The sequence below is a fragment of the Phascolarctos cinereus genome, unplaced genomic scaffold, assembly GCF_003287225.1.
Source record: "Phascolarctos cinereus isolate Bilbo 61053 unplaced genomic scaffold, phaCin_HiC Scaffold_8;HRSCAF=390, whole genome shotgun sequence".
Taxonomy (NCBI): Eukaryota; Metazoa; Chordata; class Mammalia; order Diprotodontia; family Phascolarctidae; genus Phascolarctos; species Phascolarctos cinereus.
The window spans coordinates 21947376-21969682 of record NW_027556291.1 but is presented as its reverse complement, the minus strand read 5'-3'; the positions used below and the strand labels follow the sequence as shown (position 1 = coordinate 21969682).

At 40.8% G+C, this 22307-nt stretch overlaps 1 protein-coding gene across 4 annotated transcripts in view; it reads right to left on the bottom strand.

Moving 5' to 3' along the window:
• Positions 1–22307, bottom strand: part of HDX (highly divergent homeobox) — a 105097-nt gene that overhangs the window by 56013 nt on the left and 26777 nt on the right. For 2 of the 4 annotated variants that reach the window (XM_020964621.2, XM_020964620.2), the window contains exons 2-4: positions 20576–20722; positions 14377–15489; positions 3787–3840 (exon numbers count right to left, since the gene is read on the bottom strand). In XM_020964621.2, the coding sequence (XP_020820280.1) occupies positions 3787–3840; positions 14377–15489; positions 20576–20722 (1314 nt within the window). The remainder of the gene's footprint in view (positions 1–3786; positions 3841–14376; positions 15490–20575; positions 20723–22307) is intronic. The other 2 variants (XM_078147787.1, XM_020964626.2) reach the window with 2 other exon arrangements.

Here is a 22307-nt window from a genome sequence, read left to right as displayed (position 1 = left end):
CCAATGTTATGTGACTAGCTTGAAGCCAACCAGAAGGTGACAAGCTGGGTCTAGAACCCATGTTTCCTGACCTGCAATCTCCTATATGCTACCTCCTTTTGGCTTCAGATCAAAAACATCTTTTCTTGTCAAAGAATGTAATGAATGAATCTACTGAATGTAATGCATTGCAGTATTCCAGAACAACTCAATTCCCAAGTCAAGAAAGACTCAACTGAATCAGGCCAACCAGATTTTTGAGATGGGAATGTATACACCTAGTCTCTTCTCTCTGTTCCTTCTCCCAAATCCCAAAGGTTCCATCAGAGATAAATAAAAAATTTATCCAGGGTAAATAAGCAAAATTCTTGTAAACTGGACCAGCTACCTTTTTTGAATAATTATTTTCCCAATTTTTTTTTAAAAAGCACATCTTAAAATGGATTCTGCCTTTTTTTCTTACCCACAAAAACTAATGTGAGCAGGAAGAAAGTACTTTACTAAAAGTAATAATCTTGAAGCAAAGTTCAAGTATACCTACAGCACATTTCTTTTTGTAAAGGAAAAATATCATCTCATGGGCAGCTCTTCACTATCTGTGCTGCTCAATCTTATGACCACATTGGCTAGAACTGAATGTACTCTGACCTTCGACAGATCTTTTATTTGCAACTGTAGATGGAGAACCATGTATTCTTCATATTAAAAAAATGAATCAAAAGAAGATTAATTGATTTTACAAGTTAAATATCTCAAATGTCCATTTTCTTCTGTTTCCAAGACAGTCTGTTGAGATATTATTGAAAGAGATGAGCTTTGAAAAACAATCACCAAACTGTAATACCTAATAAATTTCTTACCTCAAGTAGAGAAAAAAAAAATGGGCATGCAGCTAAAGTCCCATGTCCAAGCTGCACCTATAAATATAGGCTTCTGTTTTCTTTGCCCATGCAACTCACTTTGAAACCAATTTCAGATTATTCATATAGTATATAAGTACAGTACATAAGTATGCACTATTAAGACAGTGCCAACCTGCTGCAGAGGGTGATTCTAAGAGTAACAAATATCAAACTTGGTGGTGGTAAATGTTGTTCTCCTTATACCCACCAAAATGGCCTGGTCAATGGTTTATCCTTGTCTGGCCAAGCAAGAAGCAGGTTCATTTCAAGGTAACAACCACAGAGATGGACATTTCTCTACTATTTTTTTAGTTTGCACAGCATTTTAAATCTGTAAGCTCATTTGAACCTCACAAGTCCCTGTGAGTTGGACACTACATCTAATACCACATTGTGACAAATGAGGAAACTGAGGCTCAGAAGGGGGAATTGTGTTGCTGGGTGGTAGAAAGGAGATGCAAACCCTTGTATTCCTGACTCCAAGTCCAACACCTTACCCATCCCAGCAAACTGCTTCTAGTTTTGGCTTTGCTTTTCAAACTAATACAATTTCAATTTTACATGTAATTTAATAATTACCCCCAAATTAATATCAAGTAGAGTGAACAGAGGGCTCCTAAATAATCCTTTCTTACATCCTCATATTTTCATAGGAGATTTACAGTATTATTGCAGCCTGGAGATTTATAGTCCCAACTCAGCATGGCTTCCTTCCTGTATTTGCCAAATTGTACTAATGCCCATAACATTGAGTGCAAATGAAACTAAGAAAGAATAAACACTCCAACAGAATTTTAAAGGTATTTAACAGCTTATTTCCCAAAAGTATTTTTATAATTATTTTTAAAAGGAAAGTAAACTAGAGGTTCAAAGGGTTAGCTTAATGATCTACTAACATACCCCCCCACACACACACTCTTTCCTTGAACATAACTCCTTATATTTTCTTTGTTTGAAAACTGTTTAACATTCCCAACAGTGGTTTGTACCTCTCTACTGGGATTCTTAGACACCCTAAGATGACTTAAGCCTCTTATTATCGGAACTGGAGATATGTTGTGATGGAACTCAGACAGTAGTTTGTCACACGCTCCTTTAAATTGGGAAAGCTTTACTTTCAACAGAAAAGTTCTCTCAAGATTTAAATAATACAAAATATCATTTTAAGGGCTCTAAGAAGTTGGTATATGCAAAGGAGAGCAAGAGGAAATTAAGGAGGATTCAAACAAAGGAGAAATAAATTTGGTTGGCTTTCCAAATCGGATGTCTTAACAAACAGAGAGAAGGAGTTGATCTGGCAAGGTTAGCCAATTGCTGACTTTCCGAAGTAGGGTTCCCACTGAGTAGTTTGAGCTTTCTTGGTGGAGCCTGTGGGCCTTCCCAAGACAATAAATCTCGAAGCCACAAGCCACTGCCATGTACATGGACCTTGCTCTCAGAACTTCCCGAATTTTCCAGCTCTCCTCCCCCCATTCAACTCATTTGAATGCTGTTCCATCAACTGAATTAGATAAACAATAATTGAACACTCACAAAAAAAGTTTAGGGATACAAATACAAAAGACAACCAGCCTGAGGAAACAGGAAACCCAGTTCTCTTCCTCTGCTAGTACTGAAAGGCTACAGCTTGATGAGAAACAGTCCAGGTAAACATACCAAGGACACCCAAAGCCCCTGCCATCTTTTGCCCAAACCAGCCAGGTAGAAGCCAGTTTGAATGGCTAGCCCACGAAAGCTCAATCTGCTATAATGAGCCTGTTTCCATGCCCCAGCCAACATTCTCAAGCTGCTTTGATGATACGGGTGGAACAAATTTGATTAAATAAGAAATCTTCATTGCCAGATGTGCACACAAGTCACTGTCCATTTAGCAGTCCATCTATTTAACAAAGACTTCTTTTGGGATGGTGCTTATGTACAGAAATTATATGCAAATACAACACATAATACTACATTCTTAATAAAGCTTGATATGTTCTTCAAGATGCATTGGGGTGGGGGAGAGGGGGCAATGGCTTTACAGTGCTTTCATGAAAAACTGGAGAGCTGTGGGCACGCAAGTTAGCAGTTTCTCTGGAGCTCTCATCTTCAAGACTCAAAGCTCAGTGCAAATTGGAACTGAGTAGCCAGGTCTTAGAAAGATGCCAGCTAGAAGCATAGAGAGGGAATGAAGTGGTTAGTAGACAAGGTCAGAATAAAGAGAGGCAGAGACAGGGATGTTAGTTAAGTCAGATCATTCAGGGAACAGGGATTGTTGGGAGAAGAAGAGGCTGAGGGTAATTAGACGTGGAGGAATTTGAGCAGAGTAAGGGCTGGAGAGAACAGAGCATCAAGGTTTATATAGAACTGATGGGGAGAAAGGCCAGGCACCCTATCAGACATTCCCAATCTCTGCAATACTGATTGCAAATATTTCTAGAACCTGATCGCTGAAAACCAGTGTAGGAAAAAAAAAAAAAGATGGGCACAACATGAGGGTTTATTAGGCCCCTCTGAACATTCAAACACAAAGTGATAAGAGAAACTATTCAACAAAGATTAAAAATTCCTTCTAATTTTGGTCCCAATCAAGATTCAATTGTTAAGCCAAATTAGCTAGCACCAATCAGACCCAGGAAAACTTACCAATTACAGTTTATGAGAATGATTTTCCAGCTGTAACAACCTGTTGCAAGACTTTCTTAGGTATGCTGATTGCAGTATTTTTTTAAAGGTTACCTTTACTTGGTAGTATTTGTAAACATTGTGTAAATATTACTTCAAAATATAGCCTCTGAGATAAAACAGTCTTAATGAGGTTCTATATTCCCAGCATTACAAAACCAGGACAGTGTTCTATATGGCATTCCTAACAACAATAAGGAAGGTATGACCCGCTTGCTGCTTTATATAAAAATTTACTTACTGCTCTTTTTCTAGAACACCCTGTAATCCAAGGCACAGTAAGGTTTCCTGAAATCTGTGGAAACAACAAATGGAGTCTCGGTCAGGTAGACATTGACATGGGTGGGAGGTAGATCAACATGAAAGAGATGGGTCTATTTCCAGAGCACATCCCCTATGCCAACCAAAGTGATTTTTTCGTTTACCCCAACAGATCTAAAGGGTCTTCTTCATTTTAGAAGGGGTAACAAGGTCCCCCTGGAAATTCAGAAATGTTTTCAGAACATTGCATTGTGGAATTATTTGGGCAACTGAGGAAACAGTCTGGTTTTGTTTTAAATCTATACACAATAAAGTTATTAAAAACAAAAGAAAAATATGGCATAAATCATAGACATGTGCTCCATGGTATTGTGAGAGATGACCTCAGTTTACCTTTCAGAATCATCACTGGACTAACCCTACACAAGTATTTTTTTCCAAGTATTCTTGGAATGAAATTTTGCTCAAATGGTAAAAATATCTGAAAATCCCCACTCCCACCCTTCTACCAAAAAAAAAAAGCAGAAAAAGATTATTATCCAAATGGTTATAATTGGTAGAAGTAAGTTTACTCCTCTTTTAGGGAATGATACAATCCCTATTTTCAGAGTTTCATTAACTTCAAGAAAGTTTCAACTATAGAAAAAGACTATGAATACAGAGAAGTGGGAAGGGAAATATGAATCTGAGGCATAACTCTTTGGTGTCAAATTTCTGCAGAGAAGAACACTTCTCTAAAAAGACCTGTCACATTCTGGTGCTCGATGCTGATAAAGAGGTTTTAGATAATGCCATCACCTTACTCTTACATAGGGCTTTCAGAGAGCTCAGACCACTTCAAATTTCTGCAAATGAACTGCAATCATTTCCCATGAATGTAAAGAGACTCTGAGCTTTAATTACAGTTGGGGGAGTGGATGAAGAGGATCCATTTGACCCATTATGGCTGCTGAGGACGAATTTCTCAGCCCACTTTCAACTGTCCCCACTGAGCTACAGAAAAGATATTGAATGCAAACTGCAGAATCCCATTAGATAGGATAATAGTCCAATTCTGAATAGAATTTACCAATGCATCTCACCATTGTCACCTGGGAAATGGGGGAAGGGGAGAATAGCACTCAAAAGCTGTCCCCAGGGAATGTGGGCAAGTGAGTAAACTAAAATTTATAGAGCACCTATCATGTGCTAGGCAGTTTTGGGGCGAAGCACTGGGGATATGAAGAAAGGCAAAATAAAGAAACAGTCAAGAAAAGGTAAGGATAGAAATGTTCCACTATGGAACACCCCCAACCATATAACTCAATCCTAGGACAATTTACCACCTTAGGGGGCCCTAGGGTACACCATCAAAGGCTGAACCAAAACTGGTCTGGATGTTTCTTAGCCAGGCAGGGCCAGAACCAAAGTTTTCTCTGCAGGTGAAAGAGCTGTCTACCAGGAAAAGCCATTCTTTCTGATAAATTATACTCAGGGCTGGACCATCATATCTACAGACAAGAAAACTGCATCTCAGAGATGTGAGAGAGTGCCTGTGTACGATAATTCAAACATTGGGAAAAAAACCATTACTGTGCCTGTGCTACTAGGACTGTGATCTGTCTTTAAGATAATAACAGGCAAATCACATTAGGCTACTCAGCAGCCATTCATTCCACAAATGGTGAAGTGCTTGCCATGGCAAAATACTGGGCTGACACTAAGGGAGACACTCTGTTTAGTTAAGACATACTCACTTTCATGGAGTTTACAATATAGCAGGCTGACATGAGCCCAAAACATAATTCTAATACAAAATGTTACATGCTTAATACACTAGAGAATTGCAAAACAGAGTACCTATCACATTATGTGTAAGGTGCAAGGTCATTGCCAATTGGCAGCATCAAGAAAAGCTTCATGGAAGAGTGGCCCGAGTTGTATTTTAAAGCATGGCTAGGGGCTCAAAATAAGAGGGGAGGAAAAGGGCATGTTCCAGTCATACAGAAGAGTATGAGCAAAGTGAGAACCATAGGCGAGCTCAGGGCACTGTGAGGTGGGGAGGAGTTGGCTAGTCAGTTCAGTTGGAATATAGAGTATGTGTAGGGGAGCGATCTGAGATAAGGCTGGAAACCTATCATATGTCTTGAATGTCAGGCAAATAAATTCAAACTTGATTTGGCAGGTGACAGGGAGTCAGTCAATGAATATCTGGGGGGAAGAGCCATATGAGCAGATCTATGTATCAAAAAGGTTATTTGGCTGGCATATGAAGGATGGGTTGAAAGGGAGAAAAAAGTAGTCTATGTAAAGAGGCTATGGGAAACCAGCAGGTGCTGTAGTGGATAGAGTGTCAGTTTGGATGTCAGGAAGACTTATCTTCCTGAGTTCAAATCAGGCTTCAGGTACTTACTAGCTGTGTGACCCTGGGCAAGTCACTTCACCCCGTTTGCCTCAGTTTCCTCATCTGTAAAATGAGCTGGAGAAGGAAATGGCAAACTACTCCAATATCTTTGCCAAGAAAACCCCAAATGGGGTCACAAAGAGTCGGACAAAACTGAAACAAGAGAACAACAAAGAGGCTATCCCAATAATTCAAAGCCAGTGAGAGCAGGGGAGAAGATGGATGGGAGATATGCTGCAAGGGTACAATCAACTGGACTCAATAAATAACTTAACAGAAGAAGTGAGAGTGAAAACCTTCCTACCTGCCATGTGATGTCCTCAGTAAAGCAAGCTAACTAAAACATAAGGCAAAAGTAATCAAATCAATCAATAAACAATTCCTAAGTGTCTACTGTGTGCCAGGCACTGTACTAAGCCAAGGAAAGCTAAATAAAAATGATTTGGGTTTTCAACAATTTTGGATTATCTGTCCAATTGTTCCCTTCTCTTGGTGAGGCTAATTGAGAGTTTGCTATACATAATTGCTACTTAAAATATGTAAAACTAAATGAACTGCAAAAAACAATAACTACTGTAAGATTATACTTGAAATAATCAAGTGCACATATATAATAAATGTGGTAATTGAATTTATATAAATAGTGACAGGGCCCATCTGTGGCTGTAAAATGTGTTTCAATGTTAAAATCAATTATGTGTAGCCAAGAAAATGGGCTACTCCCATAAGCACTGGTCACTTCCAATGTCCTACTATTAAAAAAAAATACAAATAGTGAGTCCATGTCATGAAGTCTGGCCAGAATTAAGTTCTCCTCTTTATAAAGCAGTCACCAATAGTTACCACATAACCAACTGTCAAATTCAATTAACCTTGGCTTCAGTTAGCCAACAAGTATTTATTATGTACTTACTATGTGCCAGGCATCGTGCCAAGTGCTGAGGATACAAAAAAAAGGCAAAAATCCCTTGCCCTCAAGGAGCTCATGATCTAATTTGGAGGGGGGGGGGAATAACATGCAAACGACTATGTATATACAAGCTATATACAGGGAAAATGGAAGGTAATCTCAGAGGGTAAGGCACATGGTGGTGGTAGCAGTTTGGCGGGGAGGGGGGAGGGTGAGAAACATGGATTAAGTATGAAAAAGGACTCTTAAAGAAGGTAGAATATGAGCTGAATCTTAAAGGAGGCCAAGAAAGGTAAGAGGCAGGGGTGAAGGAGAACGTTCCAAGCATGCGGGACAACCAGTGAGAAGGCATGGGGTCATGTGCAAGGAAGAGCAAGAAGGCCAGTATTGTTTGATGCAAGTGCTATATAAATGTTAGCTATCATCATCATTATTATGCTGGAAGGGAGCAAAGTATAAGAAGACTACGAAGATAAGAAAGAGCCAGGTAACATGGAGCCGATGATGGGGTCAGACCTGAAATTGAGGGAGATCTCTTTGGCAGTTGAATGGAGGATGAACTGGAGTGGGGAGAGACTTGTGGAAGGGAGACCAACCAGAAGGCTACTGCGATAGTCTGGGCATGAGGTGACATAGGGCCCGTGACATTGTTGGCTGTCTGAATGGAAAAAGGGAGAAGTATACAAGAGTATAAAGTATAAAGAGTAAAGGTAGAAATGACAGGAGCAGCTAGGTGGCACAGTGGATAGTGGAATCTGGCCCTGGAGTCAGGAGGACCTGAGTTCAAATCTGGCCTCACACATAACACTTACTAGCTGTGTGACCCTGGGCAAGTCACTTAACCCCACTGCCTAGCCAAAAAAACAAAAAAAGAAAAAAGAAAAAGAAACGACAGGACTTGTCAATAGATTGCCTGGGTGACTTGAGAGGATGGTAGAGTCTTCAGTGGTTATAGGAAAGTTTGGAACATGACGGGTTTGAGGAAAAAGACAATGGGTTCTATTTTAGACATGTTGTATTTGAGATGTTTACAGAACATCGAGTTCACCATATCCAAGAAGTTGTTGGTGATGCAGGTCTGGTTGATGAGGTGGTGATGTGAAGAGAGGTTAGGGCTGGATAAATAGATGTGAAAATCATCTACAAAGAGCTGATATTGGAACCTATGAGACCTAATGAGATCACCAAGGAAGACAGTATAAAGGGAGAAGAAAAGAGGACCTGGACAGAGCCTTAGGGGACACCCAAGTCATGTCTGTATTTCCATAAATTTGTGGTACAAATAAGGTAATAGTCAAGCAGAGGAGTCAATTTTCAAAATGCTCTGAAACAAACTACCCTTCAATTGCACACCGCCCACCCCCCCCCCACTCTGGAAGTTATGGTTTCCCCTTCTCCACAGTCAGTCACCTTGGAAGGCTGCTACACACTTATTCCAGCAAGGGTGCCATCAATCCAAATCTTTTGGGCCATCCCCTTCTGGAATGGTATTCAGAACCACACCACACACAGAAATCAGTGTAATTATTTTACAGTCACATAGTATCTTGTGTTACTTTGCTTGGTCACATCATTCACCCAACTTGGCTACAGATGGTTTTTTGGCCATTTTCAAAAACCAAATTGACTCTCAAAGCACAAGAAAGTATTCAAAAGACTTAGAGTATTCAAAAGAACAGGTCATCAATTCATGCCAGTTTCAATGAGGAACTCTAATCATTTGCCATTCTAGCAGAATATAAGCTCCCTGAGGGCAGGGATCACATCACTTTAAAAAAATCTCTGTCTACACATCTTCTTAGCAGAGTTTCTAGTATGATGTAGGTGTGTGATACATGTTTATTAAATGAATGGCTATATAAGCATGTGCATTACCTCCCCTAATTTGGATATCTACAGTTTGGTCACAATACTTCAATAGGCACACTTTCAGAGAGCACTCCTTTGATCTTGGAAATTACCTAGTTGGAAAGATCATTCTTCATCTGGGTTGACTATCCCATTTTTAATATTTCAGGTCCATTTATGGAACAGGGAAAAAAATGCTTCCTGAAATATCTTTTGCATTATTTGAGGTCTAAAAGTAGATATTTTATTAAGTTCCGTTTCATTAAAATGAATTTGATTAACTAAACCAATCAGTAAGATTCACCTAATGTCCAACCAGGTAGCTGCTCATTGACTTTCGGCAATAAGAGATTCATAAATCAAAGCTTTACCTCTCTGTCAGCCACAGCTTTGACATGAGCCAGGTTATTAAAACTTATCAATCACTCAGGTTTAATCTGCAGGGTTTCCTACGCTTTTCAGAAGTGGTGTTTTTCAATCCTCATGTTAATGAAAGAAAATGTTACTACCTTGTATGGCACAGAGCCTGCTGCTGAGCATGCAGCAGGCACTCAATAAATGGGGGACTGATTGACTGACTTCACGTGATGGCCTTGTAGTATTCACTAACCATCTCCTGTTGGGGGCCCAAGGAGGACATCATGCAAGAGACAAGGATCCCAGGGAAAAGGACCTGCTCCTGGCTGGGAACCATGAGCACTAGCAGACAGAAGAGAAAGTTCCCTTGGGACATTTAAAAACTGTAGTTGTCCCTTTCCCCCCCATTCAGTCTTTTGGAAATGAGACTTAAAAAAAAACCCCACAAGAAATAATACTTTCAACACCATACCCTCTGGCTAAACAACTCACACAGTTTTAAAGCACATTAATTTTTCTTCTGTTTAGTGATCCGAAACTAGTGCCTGGGAAAGTTTAGCATCCCTGAAAGCTCTGGCAACTGACAACTAAGCTGCTTTGCAGTTTTTTTCCACATGATTTTAGCAGCTGACCTTTTACAAACCACAAGAGATAGAGATCAGGTAAATTGGAATTCCATGCTGTTTCCAATGGGATTCTAAAAGAACAATACACAACACAGAAACCTCATTTTAGCAGCAGCTGCTAAAAATCATGGCAAAATTAAAGGGGAACTCAACAAGGCCCCATTCAGAGTGACTTGATCTCCCTCTGCATTGGTTTGAGGGGTGAAAAAAAAGGGACATAAGAACTCGGAACAGCAGCCCTTCCTTCTTTATCAAATACTCTCTGTAGTTCTGTTTAATAATAGAGAGCCCTGAGTAAGAAGTTCTAACTTGCGCCCATATAGCATCTTGTCAGGGTTGCTGTTCCCCTCAGGAAGCACACCCTCATTTTCTTTACCTAACTTTCTCTTTTGTACTCAAAGCTGGAATTTAAAGAGATTTAAAAAAAATAAAAAAGACCCAACAACAACAAAACCAAACATGCCTGGCTGCTGCCCTAAACCTAAACGGCCTGGCAAATTCACACTGCGATTTCCTCTTTAGAGGAATAAAAACAAATAAGGAGTGAAAACAGGTTTGTTTGAAGACTCAGATATTTTGGCAAATCCGGAAACAATGCTGTCTTAGCAGGTATTTTCCCACTAAAAGGGGCAGAAGAGGAAAGGTTATGCTGGATACTGTAGGTACAACCTACCACTCCTTTCTCCCTCCCCTCCCCCAACATTCTGAAGGCTGGCCCACACCGACCCTCCATCTGGACCTCTTTGAGGCCACTTCTTTAATTTTCATCAAATGACCTCTTCTTCAAGTGGGTTCTGATCAAGCCTTCAGAGCTGGACTACTGGCTAATCTAAGCAGCCAGGGGCAAAGCTGAAACAATGATGGGGAGGGGGAAAAAGACACATATCTCCTCTTCCAAATGGGGACAGAGAAATATATTTCAATAAATATGATACACAGTGTCCCCAAAGTCAGCACAGTTTGAAGCTCAAAACTATTAAAGCTTAAAACTGCACTGACTTTGAGGGTGCCCTGTATGGCCAGCATATTTGCACAAAGGTTATGGAAAAAAAGCTGGCAAGTACAAGCAAGTTGTATGTTCTCAGTGACAGCTTCTGTGTTGGTGATGTGCTCAGCCAGATGTGTGATCTTGGTGCACATCTAGGTAAATGCGATCAGAAACAGAGGCGGGCCTGGGCTTGGGACGGGAAACAGAGAGGCAGCTAGACTGGTGTACTGTTGCCCAGGCAACACTGGGAGAACAAGACTGTAGTGCCCTAGAGCAGTGGTGTCGGCCTCAGATTATAAAATGTAATTGGGGAATATTTAACAGTAATAATAGCTAACGCTTCTATAGCACCTACTATATGCCAGGCACTGTGCTAGGCATTTACAAATACTATCTCATTTGATCCTCACAACAACCTGGAGAGGTAGGGGCTATTATTATCTCTATTTTACAGAATGGAAACTGAGGCAAACGGAGGTTAGGTGACTTGCCCAGGGTCACACAGCTAGTAAGTGTCTGAAGCTGGATTTGAACTCACAAAGATGAGTCTTCCTGACTCCAGCCCTACCAAGCGCTCTGTATACTGTGCCACTTAGCTGTCCCAAAACAAAACACATAAAAAATAGAACATAAATAATGTTAATATTCTAAGTCAATATGCACCCTGCAGGGATCTGTTTCTCTTTGAGTTTTGACACCACTTCTCCAGAACGTTGGGGGATTTAGGGGAAAACCTGCATGAGAATCAGACTGGACATAAAGGTATAGAGGAGTGAGGGTGGGGGCTGTGATCCGGGCCAGCAGAGAGAACACACCCACTGATCAGACAGAAGCCCTTTCAAAAGACCAAAGTATATACAGCAAGAAGCAACTTTTCTGTGTGTGTCTCTGACCACATGAAATAAAGATGGAATAACAAGATGGTACTTAAGTCCACAAGTACTGGAGAGGTAGGAACAGACTACCAAGATACTGTCACTAATGAGGGTGCTTTGTGTTTATAAAGTGCCTTTTAGAGGGACTCAAAGTGCTTTCCTTCCATTAGCTCATAAGATCTAATGAAATCCCTGAGGTGGGAATGCAGTAAGTACAAAGCCAAAATAAGAATAGCAATAATAAATCTTGAATTTATATAGCACCTTGCCTCCAAAAGCTCTAAGCTCTTCACATAGATGGTCATTAATTATTCATCTTTAATCAGCACAGTGAGCCTATCTATGATATACAGATGGTTTGACATTGAGGAGAACTGCACAGCGAGTGAAACTCTAGGGACCAATATGATTGCAGGTCTCCCCCAAAGGAGTGAACCCAGTCCAGGGAAAGCCTAAGGTGGCTCCAATATGGAATACCTCTAAGCCAAGGCACCCTGTCAGAACAGTTGGGTCTGCGGCCTGATGGGAATTATTGTTTCTGAAGCTGACAGAGCTGAACTCCAGTCTTCAAGAGTGGGATCAAGGCACATCTGATACCAACCTCTCTGGTCACTTTGGATGTCTTACAATCTGGAAAGAATGTGAGACCTGGAAGCAGGAGGGATTTGGGATTGAATCTCGCCATGAACAGGGACTTGACCTCTTTGAGCCTCTCAGTTTCTTCATTTGTAAAGTGGAGGGAATAATGACTGCAGTCCCTACCTCAGGGTTGCTGAGATAATGGATGTTTCCCAAGAAGGGTTGAATGTTATGCTCAAATATGATTAAATATTTTTAAGGGGGGAGAGGACAGAAAAGTGTGGTTCTGGGTGGTTCTAACTACACAGATGATGGAATCAACATGGAATTGACATGCAGCCATCTACCCATCCACCGATTCCACAAACATTTATAAGTTCTGTCTGTGTGCAAAGCATTGTGTTCAGTCATGGCTCCCTGAGAAGGGTGGGGACCAGTCCGGACCACCGTGTCAGCTCATGGACCACAGTGCTCCCCTGACTGCCAGCCAGGTTCGACCCTGGAGGCTCTAAAGCCTGACATCTTTCCCTAAGGACACGCAGAAGGAACACCCCCCCGCATCCCATCCCCTCCACCCTGGGAGCTCTGTTCAGATGCTAGAGCTTTGTTGGTTTGCCGTTAAGGGGCCTCCCTCCTGGCACTGTCTCACATACAGGAAGTACTCGTTAGCTATTCACAATTACATTACCTATCATGCAACAGAAAGGTGCTTGGCACCTTCCTCATCAGATTTCATAGAACTTAGAACTAGAAGGGTATTTAGAGATCGTTCAGCCCAACCATCTCATTCCCAATAAAGCTAAGGTCTCCTGGGAGTCAGGGCAGGATACCTGGTGATACAGTGGGCTATGACTTTTAGTTTTTTGTATATAAACACTGAGGAAGAAGAGGGATGGAGCAGCTTTTCCTCACTAGGACTAGGAAGACAAACCGACTTCACAACATAGATGTGAATGGCCTGGCATCATCTTAGGTACAGATAGGCATCATGCCTACAGCAGGAAGAAACAATTCCAAAGCAGCTTCAGGGCAACTATAGCTGGAAGACTTCTGACCCATAGAATGAGGAAGCCCATGACTTAGTCTCTCAGGGAACACCAGAAATGTAGCTAATTAGAAAATGAACTAATGAAGTAGAAGGGGAAAAAAAAAAGATCAATTTTGGGCCTAGGTGTTTCTTTAATTTCTATAATTTCCTACAGATTTATGTTCTTACAGAAAATAGTCTGATTAATAGTTATCTTGATGGCTTCCTGGAATGGCTATCACTACCTTCTTAACCATCAGTCCTCAGGACAAGAGGGAAGATTGAAATCACTTCTGTGTTGCATTTGAACAAAGCACCCATCTGCCTGGTGGTAACCAGCTAAATTGCAGGCATAGGCCTTATTAGAGCAAGGTTCTTAATCTTTTTTGTGTTCTGGTCATCTCTGGCAGTTTGGTGAGTCTATGGATCCCATTTCAGAATTTTAAAATTTTTAAATGAATAAAAATACATAGCATTACAAAAGAAGCCAGTTCCACTGAAATGCGGTTATCAAAAAAATTTTTTTCCTCAAAAGTTCACAGCCCTCAGGCTAAGAACCTTTGCCTTAAAAGAACAATCCAAGTTAAAGAGGATGTAGCTAGCTAATTCAATCCAATTTTAGTGGCAGAAAGCATCGTACTTCCCATAAGGCTGCCACCATTTCCTGAAAAATCAACCTCATTTCAAACCTTATGGGAAACCTGCCAAGGTGTTAAAATTACTATCTTCAATGGAAAAAAGTCAGCATTTCTAAAAAGGGCAAAGGAAATACAAGACTCTCCAGGATATGACACCAAAACACCAAGCCTTAAAGGAAAAAAAGAAACAATCCTCAAGATTTCTCCAAACAATGAGAGACTTGACCCAAGTCTCAATCTGAGGAATGATCAAAAGAGACTTTGATACTTAAATGTAGACTTTGGCCAGAAAGTCCAAAAAAAGAAAGAAAATCCAAACAAACAAAGCTTGCAAATTACCTGGTAATTATTTTGGTTTTGTGATAGCCTCAATTGGTTTGATGATACAAAATGTGGAGAAAAATGACTTCGTGATGGATTAGCACTGTTGTACAGTGTACTGGATGGTGTATGCAGTGAGGTCCGTGGCGCCAAGTGGTAGTCTCTATGATAGAGTACATTGTCAGGCAGGTCTCTGGCATTCGCCAATTGTGAATTTGCCATATTTCTCCCCGGTCCAGGCAAAGTTGCGCTTTGGTTCTCAGCTCGAAGGGAACTGCCTTCATAAAACCTCGAGTAGTTTGGGATCTGGGCTCCCATCAAGGCCAACTCTTCTTCTCTGGCATATTCATCATCAACATCACCTGTCTCCATTGCAATGGACAGGTAATTCCCTTCTGCTGAGCTAGGCTTCTGTGTGGTGTGCCCTCCAAGCATTTTTTGTGGATAGTCACTAACGGCCAATGAAAACACTTCCCGGATTTCCAGGTTTTGGGCACTACAGTAAGGGTCTCTGACACTTGCCCTTTGTCCAGATGAGCTGTGTGATATGAGACTTGAATGCTCGGGCTTATATGACCTTTGACCCCCTATGGGTTCTGTTTTGCAAGGTCGGTGGCACGCCGTTGACTTTTGAGGTAATGGCATTTCAGCAGCTTGGACTGAGGCACCGCCATAGTTTTTCTTGGCCTGGTTATATACAGGGTTTCCAGCATTTAGTACGCTGGTCTGTCTTGACAAAATAATCGTTTTTTCACCCAGGAGCAGCGAGGCATTTTTACAGTGTGCCATTTGCCTCTGCACAGGAACATGCAGCTGAAATTCAGGCTCATTTTTTCCCAAGGATCTCTGAATGGGGATTTTATGAGTTTCTGCCATTTGAACATTTGTCTGTTTGGTGGATCCTTGCCTACTGGAAGAGCTAGCTGGGCTATAGATACCAGTCACTATGACATCGTTGTTAGAGGCCCAAGAAGATTGCTGGCTTGGGGGTCGAGTAACATTGACATTGACAAGGTTTCTGACAGCCATGTCTGGAGATGCTTGAGGGGTACCAGGTATAGTCCCTGGGGTTGAGGATCCAGACTCTGCATTCTTGCTGCTCATTTTTCTTCTCTTGTTGCCAACCCAAGTCTGGAAAGACAAAAAAGTTCATATGAAAAACCAAAAATCCTAACGCTCGCCAGCAAGCCTCACATTTTAAATAATAAATTGTGTTCACATTTCCCATCAGACCACTTTTAGCTAAAAGATAAGAGGAGCCAAATAAAAGACCTCTCCAAAAATTAATTATGATCAAAGTATAGACAGACACTTGGTAGATACTTCAAACCTTTCTCCAAAGTGTGCTGTACCATGCCCTTCCCCATCATACAGCTGCTAACCTTTACACAAGGATAGTGAAGATGTTTTATAATGGCCAACCCTCAACTACATCTTGCTTTGATTCTTGGTAAGATTTACTTGATTTTTGTAATGTTAATTATACTAGATAGAAAACCAACGCTACTTTTTTTTTTAAGGCAATTGGGGTTAAGTGACTTGCCCAGGGTCACACAGCTAGTAAGTGTCAAGTGTTTGGTCTGAGGCTGGATTTGAACTCAGGTCCTCCCGACTTCAGGGCCGGTGCTCTATCCACTGTGCCACATAGCTGCCCCCTCAATGCTACTTTCAAAAGGAGGGTGAGGGAATAGAAAGACCACTGGACCCGGAGTCTGGAGAGACATAGGTTTGATTTCTGGCAGCCCTACTTACTGGACAAGTAACAGTAAACAATTTCTTTTTAGTTTTTCCTAGCTCCAATTTCCTCATCTGTATAATGAAGATAATACTACACAATAATGTTAATATGATATAGTGGACCCGCTTTGGGACCAGGAAGACCTGGTTTCAAATCCTGCCTTTGACACCTACTAACAGTGTGATGTTGGCTAAATCAATTAACCTCTCAGGTCCCCCCCCCACCCCAAACTCTCTAAGACTAAGTTACAGAGAATTTGTGGGTGGGTTATCAGGTAGAGGGAGTTACCATACCTGGAACTCCTTGCAGCAAAGAAATTAAAAGATTCAGGCCCCAATTCCCTGCCTCCTATGAGTGTAGCATAAAACATAGAGTATTTTATGATTTACTGTGATTTAGTATCAGTACTACCTGAAGCATTGTTGTTATTATTATGACTGTTGAGAAATTCTAGAAAGAGGCGCCTGTGCTTTGATGACTAGCTTATGTCCAAATGAGGACAATGCCAAGGTAGCTATGCCGGGTTCAAACTCATTCTGATCGAGCTGAAGCAAAGAGCAGGAGAAAAGCCTCTGGCATAACACAGCTGAATACTGACAGCTATGAAAAGCCCTCATCTAAAAGCTGAGGAATTGGGGATGAGGGGATGAGATCACCTCAAAAATCTTGAAAATTCTGAGATCCTATAAGTCTTGCAAGGACCAAGATAGAGTTGTCTAGAAAAACCATTATAAGAAAGATATATTTTAAAGCCTAGTCCAAAGGAAAAAAAATGTCCACAATTCATGTCTTTGGCTTAATAATAATTAAGCAAACACAACTTCCATTTTAATCCTGACTCCAAATAGAAATGCATTAAATTTAGCAACCACTTGGTGATTTCTCAAATTTAGAAAATTAAGCATGGACACCATGCTGCATATTTATATTCATTTGACAAACAAATGATAAGTAATTCTCAGTGTCCATATCTGTAAAATGAAGAGGTTGAACTAGATTATCTGGATCGTCCCTTCTAGCTACAAATCTTAAGACTTTAATACAGAGGAGGAAAAATTGAAACATTCTAATAGGAAAGTCTCTTCCCTGAAGTATTCCCTGATCCTCCCCAGCTTAAAGTGTCTTCTTCCTCTTCAAATAGTCCTAGAGCATTTTGTTGGCTCTCTTCTTTCCCCTATCACATCCTATCTTGTATAATCCTTATCTAGGGTCCCTGATGCATTCCCAACCCCCTTACACCCCCCTTCCAGTCTCCCACCAAGTTCCTTAAGGGCAGAGATTGTGTGATTTTTTTTTCTTCTCTGTATCTCCAAATCCTACCATAATGCGTTATATTAAGCAGGCACTGAATGTTTATTAGAAGAATGAAAGCTATATAATTCCCTAAGAAATTCTGAAATGCTTAGCTCCAGCCTCTTGGAGAGAAGTTTTGGAACAAATCTGTTCCCCCCCCATTTCCTGCCCCTCCACCCCCAAACTACCATGTTTTCACTTGGATTGCAAACTTGAATTGGAGACATGCAGAATAACCTGAATATACTATAAACTTATAGATTATTTTGTATTATGTTACATTGGAGATTTGAATGAGGCACATGACAAAAGCTAAATTATATAAATACCCCAAAGAGCTAGAAGACTTGCCTATCTAGGATAAATCAGAAAGTAGGCAAAAAAAAAAAAGATTTCCAAGCAGCCAAAAGACATATCACAAAAGCCCATGCACTAAAACTCATGCATGTGCTCCCAAGAAATTCTCTCAGGTCCTCACTCAGAGCCTCTTTCCTACTATTTTACACACAATTCTAACGAGCTTGGTTTTTTGCCTTAACAAACCCACAGCAGATTAGAAGTGACATTTCAGAAGGCTGGGGAGATGGGCAACTATAGATAGAAGTGAGAAGTGATATCTGACAGCCTGACAAAGGAGGAAAACAGGGAGGGAAAACCAACTATCAGAAGCAGACAAAAGAATTCAAAAAGGACTGAAGTCTGTGGGGGCCAGGGAGTGTGGAAGCAAAGGACCCTACCACACTAATTGGCCCTGAGGGCATTACTGTCCCACAGCAGTATACTGTGATTGATGTTCATGGTGATGCCTCTGAGTCACCAAGGAAAGGTTAAATGATGGTCAATATCCTCTGTTTGAGAATGCAAGGAAGTGGGAAACCCAGTTTAGGTAGATCTCTTTCCAAAATGGTTGACATAAAAAAAGCAAACAATTCATATGTGAAGGAATAAACCCTCAGCAATCCAGAATGACTCATTCCTCAAGGGTTCTGTATAAGCCAAGGTCTAACTGTTATTTCTATAGGAAAAAAAAAGTGTAGGAGTCTTGGGAAGAAGTCAACAACTCAAGCATGTATGTTTGATGTACATTGTTCTACTACACAAATGTTCTATTGTTCTGAGATGAACAAATGGGTCAAGTGATAATATGAGAATCTTGGTGAAGAGCTGACAAAAGCGAGATTTATCTGAGGCTGACCCTTCATTTCCATACAGATCTCCTTAAACTCAGCTTGATGCTTAGCAACTTCCTCTCACTGATCCTCTTCCCTTTCTCTTTTCCAGTCTCACACTAGATTTATTCTCACTTTACTGGCCTAATATTTGGAAGTCTTCTTTCTACAGGAAATGTTGTTTACAAGCCCTCTGAACCAGAAATCTGGAGTTCTTTGGAGAAGGGGTACTGTGAATCAAATGCATAACAACCTAAAGAAAGAAAACAAAACTCTCAGCTGGGGCACAGAGAACTAGCAAAGGCTGGGGAGAAGACTTGATGCAGCTCTCTTCACCCTGGGCTGGAAAAATTGCCCAAATTCTGTCGGACTGTGGATTAGAAAGTATGAATTCCTGTATTCTTTACACTTGCTTGGGTTGGTGAGCATGCGTAAGCTTTACAAATTTTCTAATGCTTTGCTTCCAATCTTATTTGTAATCTTATGTTCTAGGCATCGATTTTCTTTATTCCCATTAAGTCCATTCCCTGTTTTGGTACTGGCAACAGCACAATTCCACATCTTTGTATTTCAACGCACTCTCAATTTTCAAGCACAAAAAAACAAGTTATTAGAGGTAGATTGCAATGAGCAATTGGAAATATGAAAGCTAAGAGTCTGCCATACAACTGCCTGAGAACACTTTTTACATCAAAGTAACAGAAGATAGAAGGGGGGAAAAACAAAAGGAAGTCACACTTCAAAAATGAGAATTTGATCTGACAAAATGGGATCTCATCAACCTGAGCTACTATTACTCATTCTTTTTTATTAAATACCCTAAACACAACCAAGAGGAGGCTTGTAGAATAGCCACTTTTTCCAAAATGATCTCCTTTTTTTTCTTTTATCTTTTTTTTTTTTTAAACAACTATGGGGTTAAATCAGGGTATTCTTTGCAATACAATGCTGAGCTACCCAGGGGATACATCTCTGGTCCCCACATAAATCTATTTTGGTTGAAGGTTGAGCTCAGCAAACAGGAAAGCTATGCTCTCAATTTGTTTTTCCTACGATTAGTGATACAAATCCCTATTTGAAAGGAACATGTTCTCTGACTGAAGGAAATGTACTCTCCAAAGTATTCTGCTTGACAAGAGATTTCTATCTTTAAATTTCTTTGAAGAGGTTCCACAGAAAAGTACATTAGAAAACAAGATTTATATTCTCTCTCCCAAATGACTCCAAAAGAATGCCAAGGTTGGGAAATCTGCTACTCTTTGACCCACTAACTTGGGTGTCAGGAGGAAAGTGAGCACATGCCAACAACTATTAAAGGATCAATGAATTCGAGATCTTCCCCCCGCTAAACTACTGGATTGAGGCTTTTTGGCATGTGCATTGCTTCCGTTTCTCCCACATGGCTAACAACTATGATTTAGATAACTCAACTGCCCTGGGTACGAAACCACCATTCACATTGGAATGCTACATCTTTCTGGGAATGCCCACTCATTCAACCAACCTGATGAAATGAATATATTTTTATAATACTAAAAACCAAAAAAAAGATCTTTCCCTAAAACAAGTCAATAAATGCCCATGTCACGAGCGCCTGGCAGCCATTCGATTACATCAGGTGTACAGACTTCTCGGGAAGTCTACATCCAAAGAACAGGTAGCACTGTGTCAGACAAATCTGGGGCTCCTCAGATAACTGAAATCAATCTCTAGGAAAAGGTCAAATTTCATTAAAGACTTAATGATAGCCGAAAAAGAAGAAGCAACCCTCAAGAAGTTAATTTCTTGGATGGACAGGGGCCTCCTTCAAGACCTGCCCTCCCTCCCCCACCCCAAAGGCTTTCATGCTCCCAGCACATTCACAGGAACAACAATACAGACTACATTAAGTTCTACCAGGGAAACTAAGTTGTTGAGAAAGTTAGTGCCTTCATGCCCAGCAGCTGCTTGCACGTTAAACAAATATCATTTGTTATGAAATGATGTCAATTCAAGGGTGGAAGACCTCTGTACTTACCCTGACTACACTGAAGTCCAGCTTAGTTTCTTGCGCACACTGTAATATGAGCTGAAAGCAATTTTTACTTTGATTTGTCATCCCATTTTCATAATAACGCTGCAAAATCCTTTGTTGCTCTACAGTAAATACCGAACGCAGATTCATCTAAAAATAAAAGAAGATACTCTGAACATTGGAAGCAATCGTTTAAGACGGACGAATTTGTAGGCTCTCATTTATCTGGACAAGTTCAAGCTACCAAGCTAAAAGGCTTTTCTCAGTGAATTAATCCCCACTAAAGGGCAATAAGTTACTTGGGCTATGGGGAGACAGCTCTTGCTGATAAAATGCACATCAGGTGAAGACTTATTGTATTTGTTCAGAGAAAGTATCAACTTAAAAGGCTGCCAAATAAATGGAAAGTCCTTATCTGGTTAGTTTAATGTATGAAAAAAATAAAACACACAAGGCTTCTTTCACTGAAAGCAATATATATACATGGCTAGTAAAGTTTGGCATGGTTACAGCCATCCTTGGTCAATTCTCACGAAGGCCAATAGCTGTTCTTGGTCAGGCAAGAACAAGCATCATGTCTGACAGATATCTGTCTTACAACCAGAAACAAATCAGCGCTTTTATTTTCCCTTCTTTCTGGGAGTAAAGTGGTCCTTTGGGGAAAAACCAAAATACTCTCCTTTAAAGCTATAATGTTTATGGAAATATTGTCAAATAATCTGGCAGGTATGAGTGGGAGGCTTCCTGTTCTTTCACAGCAGTGCTAACCAATGTCATGATTTTGATACCTATATAACATAGAAATCAAAACCCCAAATCATGCACATTCAAAAGGAAAGAAGCCATATCCAATCTATGCCCCTTCAGGTTAAATTAACACTGGGTCTTAATTAGACAACAAGAAAAAACAAAACATACTTCCTCCTTCTTGTACAACAGGCTAGATGCTTTAATCCTAAGGGAAAAACAATTTCAGGCTTGCCACTGAGAGATGGCAGGTCCATCCTCCCGGAACAGGTGTATTCTACTTGTGTATTTCAGAAAAGATAACAATTCCTAGGCTCTGGCTAAGGCAATCTCCAGATCTTTCCTAGAGTGGTTATTGAAATGAATATTCCTAAAAGCAGGCAAGCCTTTCTAGCAGAATGGATCATAAAAACCAGAAGAAGGCGGGGGGGGGGTGAAACAAGCTGACTGGTCTCGCAAAGAAACAACAAAATATTAGCAAACCCAAAGGAAGTCTTTCCTGGCAACTGTAGATAGAGACCACCTGGTGCACGGGCGCATGAACTGAAATCGATTTCCCCTTCTCTGAAGGTTTCAAACAATAAACCAGTCTAGCAAAGAAATGAGAAAGGACCCACACCGCCTGCTACCCCAGCAGCTAAGAGTATACCTGCCTTCCTTCTTTGCCCTTGCAGACATCTCCAGGAAGGGTATAGTAGGAGGAAAGTGGAGGGGTGAGGTCACAGAAAAGGAAGTATACTTGGTTCCCTGCCCTGTGTTGGCCTGGTGAGTTCAGAAACGCAAGTGTCCATCTGTCTTGTGGAGGGGGTTCTGCCTAAGGTCCTTTGTCTGCCACGTAACTGGATTTTCCAGGGTTTTGGGGTCAGTTGGCAGTGGCAGCAGCCACAAAAGCCACTGCTGAGCACCACTGCTGCCACCTTTGAGAACCCCAACTGGGTTCCATCCCCAGCAGGGATGGGAGATAAGGGATCTGGTGGCCTGCCTCTCC